The sequence below is a fragment of the Pelobates fuscus genome, chromosome 3 (assembly GCF_036172605.1).
Source record: "Pelobates fuscus isolate aPelFus1 chromosome 3, aPelFus1.pri, whole genome shotgun sequence".
Taxonomy (NCBI): domain Eukaryota; kingdom Metazoa; phylum Chordata; class Amphibia; order Anura; family Pelobatidae; genus Pelobates; species Pelobates fuscus.
In genome coordinates, this window is record NC_086319.1 from 299041422 (window position 1) to 299054085 (window position 12664).

At 45.5% G+C, this 12664-nt stretch overlaps 1 protein-coding gene across 5 annotated transcripts in view; it reads left to right on the forward strand.

Moving 5' to 3' along the window:
* DENND4A (DENN domain containing 4A) overlaps positions 1-12664 on the forward strand; it is a 165452-nt gene that overhangs the window by 130646 nt on the left and 22142 nt on the right. For all 5 annotated transcript variants that reach the window (XM_063448760.1, XM_063448763.1, XM_063448761.1 and 2 more), the window contains 3 exons: positions 69-275; positions 6083-6211; positions 11631-11775. In XM_063448760.1, the coding sequence (XP_063304830.1) occupies positions 69-275; positions 6083-6211; positions 11631-11775 (481 nt within the window). The remainder of the gene's footprint in view (positions 1-68; positions 276-6082; positions 6212-11630; positions 11776-12664) is intronic.

A 12664-nucleotide genomic window follows, 5' to 3' on the forward strand; every position in this document is an offset into this window, starting at 1 on the left:
CTCGTCTATTTTTTTTGGAATTTTTTTTTCTAGCCTGCTAAAACAAGCCAATCACTTTTGTTTTGTAGGAAATTCGTTCAGCACATAAAATAGCCAAACAGTACTCCTCAATTCCCCAGATGTGGTCCAGATGTCTGTTAAGGCACTGCTATGGTCTGTGGTTTATCTGCCTCCCTGCCTATGTGAAGATCTGCCATTCCAAAGTGCGAGCTCTACGCACAGCTTATGATGTGCTCCGCAAAATGCATGTCAAAAATATTGACTCTCCTGATGAGGTAAAGTATTAGTCACTGATACATCAGTGATGCATTGAGCTACATCTTTCACTATATTTATTCAGCACATTCGTCACTTACATTAAAACTAACTGTAGAGTGACTTTTTTTTTTTTTTTTTTTTTTTTTAACCTTCACTTGTACATAGCTTATCTATCCAAACTGTAAATTGTCAGTTGTGTTTGGCATACAGAACCCTTGAAACTTTACTGACTACATCTGACCAGTATGCAACCTATGACTTAGCAGTTGCCAGAAATTGTCATGCTAGGCTTTTCTGGTGTAAAGCAAGTGCATATGACAGAGCTTAGAACTGGAGCTATATTCTTATTGTTAATATTCCATTTAAAGCGGCACTGTCATGCCGAATTCCGGTTTTTTTTTTTAACCCCCCTCCCGCCTCAACTACATCCAATCAACCCCCTAGTCACCCCCAAATGCCCCTATGCCCCCCACATTACCTATTTTTTATTCTTTATTTTCTGCCCCGATCTATATTCAGGGCGCCGCCATCTTTGTGTGGGTAGGTGAAGTCCCTGTGGGACACGTCATCTACCCACACTAGATAGCCCTGAGATTCCCGCACATGCCCAGTGAAACATCTGGACATGCGAACGGGAATTTCACCTATTCATTCATTCATCAGACAGACGAATGAATGAATAGAAAAAATCAGACGAACAAACTAACACTGTGTATCAGTGTTCGTTTGTTTGTTCGCTTTTATTACAAGGAGGGAGCTACCGGCGTGCAGCTCCCTCCTTGCAATATGTAAAGACAGAAGCGGCAGGGAGCAGTGCTCCCCACCACTTCATAAGCCCCCCAGGTCCCCTCCTCACTCCATGGGGGTCAATATGACCCCCATAATAGCACAAGGGAGATTAAAATCTCCCCAATGCCCATACCCGCTATATCGCGAGTAGGGGCATGTCCACTAAACAGTGAGCAGCCTGTGGCTGCTCACTGTAAAAAAAAAAAAAAAAAAAGGGTAATAAGGGGGGGACGGGGGACCTACTGTCCTCCCCCGCCGGCCCCCACCCCTGGACGGCGGGTGGGGGCCATAATGGGAATGAGAGGGGACCTACTGTCCTCCCCTCAGGCCCCCACCCCTGGGCGTCGGGTGGGGGCCATAATAGTAATAAGGGGGGGGGACCTACTGTCCTCCACCCCCCGGCCCCCACCCCTGGGCGGCGGGTGGGGGCCATAATAGTAATAGGGGGGGGACCTACTGTCCTCCCCCCCCCGGCCCCCACCCCTGGGCGGCGGGTGGGGGCCATAATAGTAATAAGGGGGGGGGACCTACTGTCCTCCACCCCCCGGCCCCCACCGCTGGGCGGCGGATGGGGGCCGTAATAGTAATAGGGGGGGACCTACTGTCCTCGCCCCCACCCCTGGGCGGCGGGTGGGGGCCATAATAGTAATAAGGGGGGGGGGACCTACTGTCCTCCAGCCCCCGGCCCCCACTCCTGGGCGGCGGGTGGGGGCCCTAATGGTAAAAGGGGGGGGGGACCTACTGTCCTCCCCCCCGGCCCCCACCCCTGGGCGGCGGGTGGGGGACATAACGATAATGGGGGGGGACCTACTGTCCTCCCCCCGCCCCCACCCCTGGGCGGCGGGTGGGGGCACTAAGTAAACTCACCCCCCCATCAAGGTGACTAGGGGTGCCCAAGCCCCTAGTCACCCACCCCCCACCCAAATAAAAAATGCCCCTACCTACCCCCCTCACCCTAAAAAATAGTGAGGGGGGAATAAAATTGCTAACCTGTAAAGTAAAATTAAACTTACCATTCGACGTCTTCTTTTTTCTAAAATCTTCATTTTCAGCCCCAAAAAAGGCCAAATAAAAAACCATCATAGCCGTCGAACTAAAAATAAAATAAAAAACCCGAGCGCAAAAAAAAACCCGACGAAAAAAAGAAAAAACCCGAGCGCACAAAAAAATAATCCATCTTCACCCATGGAGGGCTCCGCAGGGCGGGGCAAGGCTTATAAAGCCTTGCCCCGCCCTGCAATTAGCCTAAGAACACTCTGATTGGTGGGTTTAAGCCAATCAGAGTGCTCTTTGTCATTTTACAAGCGTGGGAAAGTTCTTTGGAATTTTCCCACGCTTGTAAAATGACACAGAGCACTGTGATTGGATGGATTTCAAGCCATCCAATCACAGTGCTCTGTGTCATTTTACAAGCGTGGGAAAATTCCAAAGAACTTTCCCACGCTTGTAAAATGACACAGAGCACTGTGATTGGATGGCTTGAAATCCATCCAATCACAGTGCTCTGTGTCATTTTACAAGCGTGGGAAAATTCCAAAGAACTTTCCCACGCTTGTAAAATTACACAGAGCACTGTGATTGGATGGATTTCAAGCCATCCAATCACAGTGCTCTGTGTCATTTTACAAGCGTGGGAAAATTCCAAAGAACTTTCCCACGCTTGTAAAATTACACAGAGCACTGTGATTGGATGGATTTCAAGCCATCCAATCACAGTGCTCTGTGTCATTTTACAAGCGTGGGAAAATTCCAAAGAACTTTCCCACGCTTGTAAAATGACACAGAGCACTGTGATTGGATGGATTTCAAGCCATCCAATCACAGTGCTCTGTGTCATTTTACAAGCGTGGGAAAATTCCAAATAACTTTCACACGCTTGTAAAATGACACAGAGCACTGTGATTGGATGGCTTGAAATCCATCCAATCACAGTGCTCTGTGTCATTTTACAAGCGTGGGAAAATTCCAAAGAACTTTCCCACGCTTGTAAAATGACACAGAGCACTGTGATTGGATGGCTTGAAATCCATCCAATCACAGTGCTCTGTGTCATTTTACAAGCGTGGGAAAATTCCAAAGAACTTTCCCACGCTTGTAAAATGACAAAGAGCACTCTGATTGGCTTAAACCCACCAATCAGAGTGTTCTTAGGCTAATTGCAGGGCGGGGCAAGGCTTTATAAGCCTTGCCCCGCCCTGCGGAGCTCAGTCTGCGCGGAGCCCTCCATGGGTGAAGATGGATTATTTTTTTGTGCGCTCTGGTTTTTTCTTTTTCGTCAGGTTTTTTTTTTTGCGCTCGGGTTTTTTATTTTATTTTTAGTTCGACGGCTATGATGGTTTTTTATTTGGCCTTTTTTGGGGCTGAAAATGAAGATTTTAGAAAAAAGAAGACGTCGAATGGTAAGTTTAATTTTACTTTACAGGTTAGCAATTTTATTCCCCCCTCACTATTTTTTAGGGTGAGGGGGGTAGGTAGGGGCATTTTTTATTTGGGTGGGGGGTGGGTGACTAGGGGCTTGGGCACCCCTAGTCATCTTGATGGGGGGGGGGGAATTTACTTAGTGCCCCCACCCGCTGCCCAGGGGTGGGGGCCGGGGGGGGGCAGTAGGTCCCCCCCCCTACTACTATTATGGCCCCCACCCGCCGCCCAGGGGTGGGGGCCGGGGGGGGAGGACAGTAGGTCCCCCCCCCACTACTATTATGGCCCCCACCCGCCGCCCAGGGGTGGGGGCCGGGGGGGGAGGACAGTAGGTCCCCCCCCCTACTACTATTATGGCCCCCACCCGCCGCCCAGGGGTGGGGGCCGGGGGGGGGGGAGGACAGTAGGTCCCCCCCTCTTATTACCATTATGGCCCCCACCCGCCGCCCAGGGGTGGGGGCCGGGGGGGAGAGGACAGTAGGTCCCCCCCCCCCTTATTACCTTTATGGCCCCCACCCGCCGGCCAGGGGTGGGGGCCGGGGGGAGGACAGTAGGTCCCCCCCCCTACTACTATTATGGCCCCCACCCGCCGCCCAGGGGTGGGGGCCGGGGGGGGGGGAGGACAGTAGGTCCCCCCCTCTTATTACCATTATGGCCCCCACCCGCCGCCCAGGGGTGGGGGCCGGGGGGGAGAGGACAGTAGGTCCCCCCCCCCCTTATTACCTTTATGGCCCCCACCCGCCGCCCAGGGGTGGGGGCCGGGGGGGAGAGGACAGTAGGTCCCCCCCCCCCTTATTACCTTTATGGCCCCCACCCGCCGGCCAGGGGTGGGGGCCGGGGGGGAGGACAGTAGGTCCCCCCCTCTTTATTACCATTATGGCCCCCACCCACCGCCCAGGGGTGGGGGCCGGGGGGGAGGACAGTAGGTTCCCCCCCCCCTCATTATCTTTATGGCCCCCACCCACCGCTCAGGGGTGGGGGCCGGGGGGGGGGGACAATAGGTCTCCCTCCCTTATTTTACTTTACAGCCCCCACCCGTCGTTTAGGGGTGGGGGGGCAATATTTTTTTTTATTTTTATTTTTTTTTACAGTGAGCAGCCACAGGCTGCTCACTGCTTACTAGACATGCCCCTACTCGCGGTATAGCGAGTAGGGGCATATTATTTACTAATACCAAGTCATTTTTACTTAGTGTTAGTAAATTTGGCTGAAAGACCAATTTAGGTCTTTCAGCCTTTTAGTAGATAGCTCCCTGATACCGTGGGAATTAGGGAGTTATCTACTAAGCGGCTGCGAGATGCAGCCACAGCAATGAATAGGATCGGAGTTTCATTCATTTGAATGAAATTCCGATCCGAACAAAGTACCGAATTGCATCCTAACACCAATGGAGAAACAGTGCTCATTCTGTTAGGATGAGTCTAAGTGACAGGACGTTCGGCAATACTGACAGGAAGCATTGTGGGAACTGGGAGGAAAGCTAGGGATCATGGGAAAATTGGTCTGACCAGCGGAAATGAAGCACACTTTGCTCCTCCGCTGGTCAGAGCTGGTCAAGCGAAGGAATCCTCCATAAGACAGAGTCCCTACTTTGTCTTATGAGTTTAAAGAAAACTAAAGAAGACAGGAAGAAAAGAATAACAGATCCCGAGAGAGGGGGAGAAGAGGAAGAGATTGAGGAAAGGTAAGTTCGGCATGACAGTGCCGCTTTAAGTATACATAACACACAAAAATATGGCCACACCCTAAAGGTTTAATATATTTGAAATTATAAGTAATTTTAAGTGTTCTTGATCATTATATGTACCTCCCAGTTTCATGTTTGTTTTTGATTATGTTTCAAATACCTCTTCCCTAATAATCTCTTATCACTATATATCTCTATACCTGCAACTAACCAGAATACATGAACTTTCACATTTGCCTCCATGTCACCTGACCCATTCAGAATGCAAAGCCTTTTTATCTTTACTCTTCGTTTATGTATACAGCTGCTGAAACATTACCCACCATGGAGACTCACACTGACTGACTACTTTTTTAAAGGACTCAGTTGGCTAATATCAGAACATAGACACTTCATACCTTATCAATTACATGCAACACTTCAGAAGTAGAGTTGGTGTAAATCCAGTTAAAATGTGTTTTTTTGCAGCCGTAGTAACAGTTTACATGTAAGGAGACTGTGAAAGGGCCTATTATTATTATTATTATTATTATTATTGGTATTTATATAGTGCCAACTAATTCCACAGTGCTTTACAATATTATGAAAGGGGGGTGGGGGGATTTAAATAAATGAGACAATTACACAGTGACACAGGAACAATAGGTAGATGAGGACCCTGCTCAAACGAGCTTACAGTCTAGATGAGGTGGGGTACAAATACACAACAGGGCAGCAAGGGTGACAGCCACCAAACAAGGTGGAAAAGTAGCAGAGCTAGAGGCGTGAGTGGGGTATGGCTCTTTAGGAGAGCAAGAGACAGGCCTATGATTTGTCTAATATGGTTATCCAGAATTCTCCCCAAATTCATGAAGATAGTGTTTTGTGCAAGTCACTTACATGTTCTTTATTATGGTCTCATCTGTTAATTTTTTATTTTTTTTATTTTAGGTTTGCTATCGTGCACTGATGCAACTTTGTGGTCAGTATGGGCAGCCTGTACTTGCTGTTAAAGTTCTGTTTGAAATGAAGAAAGCTGGAGTACAGCCAAATGCTATCACATATGGATACTATAACAAGGTGATTACTGAATATTAAAGTGTCGTGCTCAACCTGCCATTAACCCATTATGCTACAGTATAATATGTTTTAGCTTTAAAGCATATGTTTCATGTTTTCGTTTATTTTGCATAATAATCGTTTCTCTAAATGTTATCAATTGCTTATTTTTCTTTTCCCGGTTTGTCCATGAGAACAAAAGTATTTTATGGACAGTAGGAAAGTTGTGGAGTATTTCAGGGGAATCCGAAATAGCTTATTTGGAAAACTCTTCAATTCGGCTATTTTTCTAACTGTTATGTTGTCTTCAAATTTGCAGCTCCTCTTTCAGTTGTCCACAATTCCTGACTTAGCGACTATACCCCACTGTTTTCAACATGTTTATATGTCAGTGTAAAGATTATTTAAAATCCTGATCACTTTCTGATTGCACTGTCATTATGTTAATTGACTGCCCTTGTTCTGTATATTAATTGATAAAAAGAAGTGATCCACATAATGATATTTAGTGATTTACGAGAAGAAGGGAAAATGGTTTAGCATATGCAGGTTTATTATCTAACTTTGTATTGTTTTATTTTATTTAAATATAGGGATAAAATACAAGATTCAGATCAGGAAAAGGCCTGTTCACACATAACAATGCCATAATTTTACGATGTGTTACAGAAACACAGCGTAACTGGGCGCTGAATGAAAGGCAGAACATGTAGACAGGATTAAGAGAATACTTTTATTATGCAAGAAACAATTTCCCATAACCACTGTAAAGAAACTAATGGAAGTACAGCAGAGCATAAGCTGGTGATTATTGGAGTGTTGACATATATGTTCACTGAGAGCGCATTTTTCTGTAACCAGCTCTATCACTTTAGACTTTTTCATGAAAAACTTGCATAGACTAGGTTAAAATACCAGCACAGCCAGAACATATCCAAAAGGCAAAGTATTGATTGAGATGATTCATGTTCAGAATGTATCCATCACCAAGGCGGTGCTTACAAGATCCTGGCATTAATGCAGTTATTTATTATGGCGTTATGACACTTATTTTTTTGCCCTTTGTAAGTATTGTCATCCAAAGCCCTTTATAAAATGTAGCAATTATATTACAGGTACTCTTACTAATAGAGAGATACTTAATTAGAAATACTGGTACTACAAAACAGAAGAGAAACATCCCTTTTACATTGATATTTGCAGGACTTTTGTACAGAGTGCTATGCCAGACAGCTTGTGAACTTAGTGTAGACATGTGCAATTAGTTTCGGTCTGAATGTCCGAATAGATGAATTGCCGAAGTTCCGAAATTACAGAATTTCCGAAGTGTCGAAGTTCCAAAGTTGCTGAAGTTCCGAAGTGCCTAAGTACTAATATACTTACCCAGTGGAAGAATGAAGAATGTTACACTGTATACAATTTTAAATAAAAAGTATACAAACATAGCCAGGATTCAGCTGTAAGAATTTGCAACACTTACAATAATCAAGTAACACACATTCATATAAAATGTAAGTTACTTGGCCAGTCAGTGTAATGACAGGAATGAACAAGTAGATAACTCCCTAATTCCCATGGTATTAGGGAGCTATCTACTAAAAAGGCTAAAAGACCTAAATTGGTCTTTCAGCCAAATTTACTAATACTAAGTAAAGATTACTTAGTATTAGTAAATTATGCCCCTACTCGCTATACCGTGAGTAGGGGCATGTCTAGTAAACTGCTCACTTTAAAAAAAAAAATGCCCCCCCCCCCCCCCTCCCGTGGTGCGCGAGTGGGGGCTTCTAACCTGAAGGGGGGACCAGTTTCCCTCCCCCCCTGGCCCCCCACCCATGAGCGGTGTGTGGGGGCCCTAAATTAGAATAAGGGGGGACCTATTGTCCTCCCTCCCATGAGCGGTGTGTGGGGGCCATAAATTACCGTATATACTCGAGTATAAGCCGTGTACATTTTTTGTGCTGAAAAACCCCAACTCGGCTTATACTCGAGTCAATATCTGTATTATGGCAATTTACATTGCCATGATACAGACAATGGGGCTGTGGGGGCTGCAGAGCTCTTACTTACCTTTCCTGCAGCTCCTGTCAGCTCCCTTCTTCTCCGCGGCGGTCCGTTCAGCACCTCGGTCAGCTCCCAGTGTAAGTCTCGCGAGAGCCGCGGGGTCATAGTGCGGCCGCGAGACTTACAGTGTGAGCTGACAGAGGGAGCTGCACGGACCGGCGCGGAGGAGAAGGGAGCTGACAGGAGCTGCAGGAGAGGTAAGTAAACTCTCAGCCAGCCCCTCTCCTCCCCCCCACTGAACCGCCAATGCCACTGGACCACCAGGGAAGGAGAGCCCCCCTCCCTGCCATGTATTAAGCAGGGAGGGGGGACGAACAAAAATTAAATAAAATAAAAATAATAATACAAAATAATAATAAAAAATTATCATAATAAAAAATTATTAAAATAATTAACAAAAATAATAATAAAATTGCCAACCCCCCACCAAGGCTCAGCTACACACACACACACACACACTGCACTCATACACACACACTGCACTCATACACACACACTGCATTCATACACACACTGCACTCATATACACACACACTGCATTCATACATACACACACATCACTCATACACACACGGCATTCATACATACACACGCTGCACTCATACACACGCTGCACTCATACACACCCACTGCATTCATATACACACACTGCATTCATACACACACACTGCATTCATTATATACACACACGTAAATAAATATTCAATTAATATACATTTTTTAGGATCTAATTTTATTTAGAAATTTATCAGTAGCTACTGCATTTCCCACCTTAGTCTTCTACTCGAGTCAATACGTTTTCCCAGTTTTTTGGGGTAAAATTAGGAGCCTCGGCTTATATTCGGGTCGGCTTATACTCGAGTATATACGGTAGAATAAGGGGGGACCTATTGTCCTCCCCACCCCTGAGCGGTGGGTGGGGGCCCTAAATTAGAATAAGGGGGGACCTAAAGTCCTGGCCCCCACCCCATAGCGGTGGGTGGGGGCCCTAAATACTAACAAGGGGGGGACCTAATGTCCTCCCATCTGGCCCCCACACCTGAGCGGTGGGTGGGGGCCCTAAATTAGAATAGGGGGGGACCTAATGTCCTTCCCCTGGTCCCCACCCCTGAACGGTGGTTGGGGGCCCTAAATTAGAATAAGGGGCGGGACCTAATGTCCTTCCCCCTGGCCCCAACCCCTGAGCGGTGGGTGGGGGCCCTAAATACTAACAAGGGGGGGACCTAATGTCCTCCCCTCTGGCCCCCACCCCTGAGCGGCGGGTGGGGGCCCTAAATAAAAATGTAAACCCCCTAGGTTACTAGGGGTCCCCAAACCCCTAGTCACCCCCCTCCCCAAAAAACTAACCCCTACCTAACCACCTCACCCTAAAAATAATGAGGGGGGGACCATTAACTAAGTACCTGTAACAAAAATGTAAATAAAACTTACCACTTTATGTTTTCTATGTTCTAAAATCTTTTTTCAATCCCAGAAAAGGCCAAATAAAAAATCCATAATAACCAAAGCACTTAAAAAATAAATAAAAAATAAATAAAATGAGCACAAAAAATAAATAAACCTTCTTCACCCATGGAGGGCTCTGCACAGACTGAGCTCTGCAGGGTGGGGGAAGGCTTATAAAGCCTTGCCCCGCCCTGCAATTAAGCCATCCAATCAGAGTGCTCTGACTGGTGGATTTCAAGCCAACCAATCAGAGTACTGTGACAGGTAAATGTAGAGATTTACCTGTCAGTCTCTTCATTTACCTGTCAGAGCACTCTGATTGGATGGCTTAAACTCACCAATCAGAGTGCTCTGAGCCTAATTGCAGGGCGGGGCAAGGCTTTATAAGCCTTCCCCTGCCCTGCAGAGCTCAGTCTGCTCGGAGCCCTCCATGGGTGAAGAAGGATTATTTTTTTGGCGCTCATTTTTGTTGTTATTTTTAAGTGCGTCGGTTATTATGGATTTTTTATTTGCCCTTTTTAGGGCTGAAAAAAGAAGATTTTAGAAGAAAGAAAACATCAAATGGTAATTTATTTATTTTTTTACAGGTACTTAGTTCATGCCCCCCCCTCATTATTTTTAGGGTGAGGGGGCTAGGTAGGGGGTAGTTTTTTTTTTGGGGGGGGGGCAAGGGGTGTCTAGGGGTTTGGGGACCCCTTGTCGCCTGGTGGGGGGTACATTTTTATTTAGGACATTAGGTTCCCCCCCCTTATTCATATTTAGGGCCTCCACCCACCACTCAGGGGTGGGGGCAAGGGGGGAGTACATTAGGCCCCTCCCCATTATTAGTATTTAGGGTCCCCACCCATTGCTCAGGGGTGGGGGCTGAGGGAAGGACAATAGGTCCCCCATTATTTTACTTTTATGGCCCCCACCCGACGCTCAGGAGTGGGGGACAAGGGGGAGGACATTAGCCCCCCCCCATTGGTATTTAGGGCCCCCACCCACTGCTCAGGGGTGGGGGCCAGGGAGAGGACATTAGTTCCCCTCACCCACCGCTCAGGGGTGCGGCCCGGGGAGGAGGACAATAGGTCCCCCCTTTAGTTTAAATGCCCCCACTCACGCGTCGCGGGGGCCCTCTTTTTTTTTTTTTTTTAAACAGTGAGCAGCCTGCGGTATAGCGAGTAGAGGCAACATTTACTAATACTAAGTAATTCCGTGGGAATTAGGGAGTTATCTACTAAGCGGCTGCAAGAGAAGTCCTGAAATTCCGAAATGCCCAAGTTCCAAAGTTTCCGAAGTGTCGAACCGAACGGAAGTCCCGAATTTCGGAATGCTGAACCGAACCGAAAATTTTCCCCATGCACATGCCTAGTACAGTGTAATGAGATAATGTGCATTGATATAGAAGCTAGAAAATATAGCTAAAAAAAATAAAAAATGTAAGATGCACCATAGTAAAGTGATTTCATATGGAGTTTGTAGATTGTTAGCAGATGATTGATGACTTTGTGGAGCACTCCAAGCTTCATATCCTCCTATAGTGTCAGGAGTAAAGTGTCAAAAGATTTTTGAGTGTGCTCTAGTTAAAGTTGGAGTCTTTCTTTAAGGCAAATGAGCGATATAGAACACTGTAGTGGTGTTGGTGCTCAGAGTGTGCGAGGATGGAGGGGTGTTGATTTTCCAGGTGCAAAGCAAAAAACACTGTAATCTAAGCAAGCAACATTCAATTAACTAATTTCATAAAGTCTGATGGACAATTATTGTTTAGACTGTGCTTAAGAATACATAATTAGGAAACATTGTTTAGGTATTGTCCTTACAGTTGGGTTAGCTGGATACTGAACTGCTAAGAATAAAATACAAAGGAAAAAAACAAAACGGCGGTGTATATCCTACTGATTTCAAAAGCAGCAGCTGCTAAATAGTGTGCTTTCATCTTCTTCATCTACAGGCTGTTCTGGAAAGTGTATGGCCCTCTGGGAATAGAGGGGGGTACTTCCTGTGGATAAAGGTCAGGAATGTGATACTTGGTGTAGCCCAATTTAAAAGAGCTTTGAAGAAGCAACAGGCCTCAATTCCACAGGCTGCTCCCTCAGGTAATGATAAACAGATCTGTAACTGGCATGGAACTATGTTAACGCTTCACTATTGATTCAGATGAGTTACACAAAAGTTATTTGTGAAAAATAAACAATGCAAGACTTCAGTAGGAAACCATACATCCAGTTTCTTGGCTTTGGGAGTGTAACTGGACAACCAGTCCTCCAATCCTTCCTCCACTGTAAATACAGTTATTACCAAGTGGAAATGTGCGTTAAGCAGTAGTGTAATGTTGCGTAATTGTCACTAGTTTACGTTGTCTTGAAAATAAATGTTTTGAAATGGCTAGATGATTACTCAGGCCAGTCTGTATATTGTTGTTGCAATATTTCCCTGTGTATATTAGCAAGAAGGAAGTTGGCATTGCATGCATGTACTCTCCTATTAAACATCATTTACACAAAATAGTTACAGGACAAATGTTTATCTCTGCAACTATTTCAAATCCACCAAAGGTGCAAGCTCTGGCTCCCCTCACACTAATCTCTCTCATTGCCTGTGCTAAACTGTTTTCTTTTCAATCAGGAAGATATATCATAAAAAAAGAGAAGCATGTTTAAAGGGAGGAGTTATTCTGCAGAAAATAGTAAGATGAAATAAATTTGAATAGGGGTGAAAAAATGCAGACCGAATATGAGGCCAAGATCTGTCAAAAGCCCTTAATTTGTCCTTTAAGTTCCACATTCTTAAGGGGTAATGTTTTTAGACTTTGTTAGTCCCGTTACTCGCAGGAGGTCAGCAAACGTAAGAAATTACCCTCTTACAAGGTTATTCTTTAGGTAATATGGGCAAATAAAACTCACAGAGAAGTGTATGTAAAAATAACATATATATTGATATTGGTTGTTAAATTAGGTGACTGTTACAGTTTTGTCATATGTATAA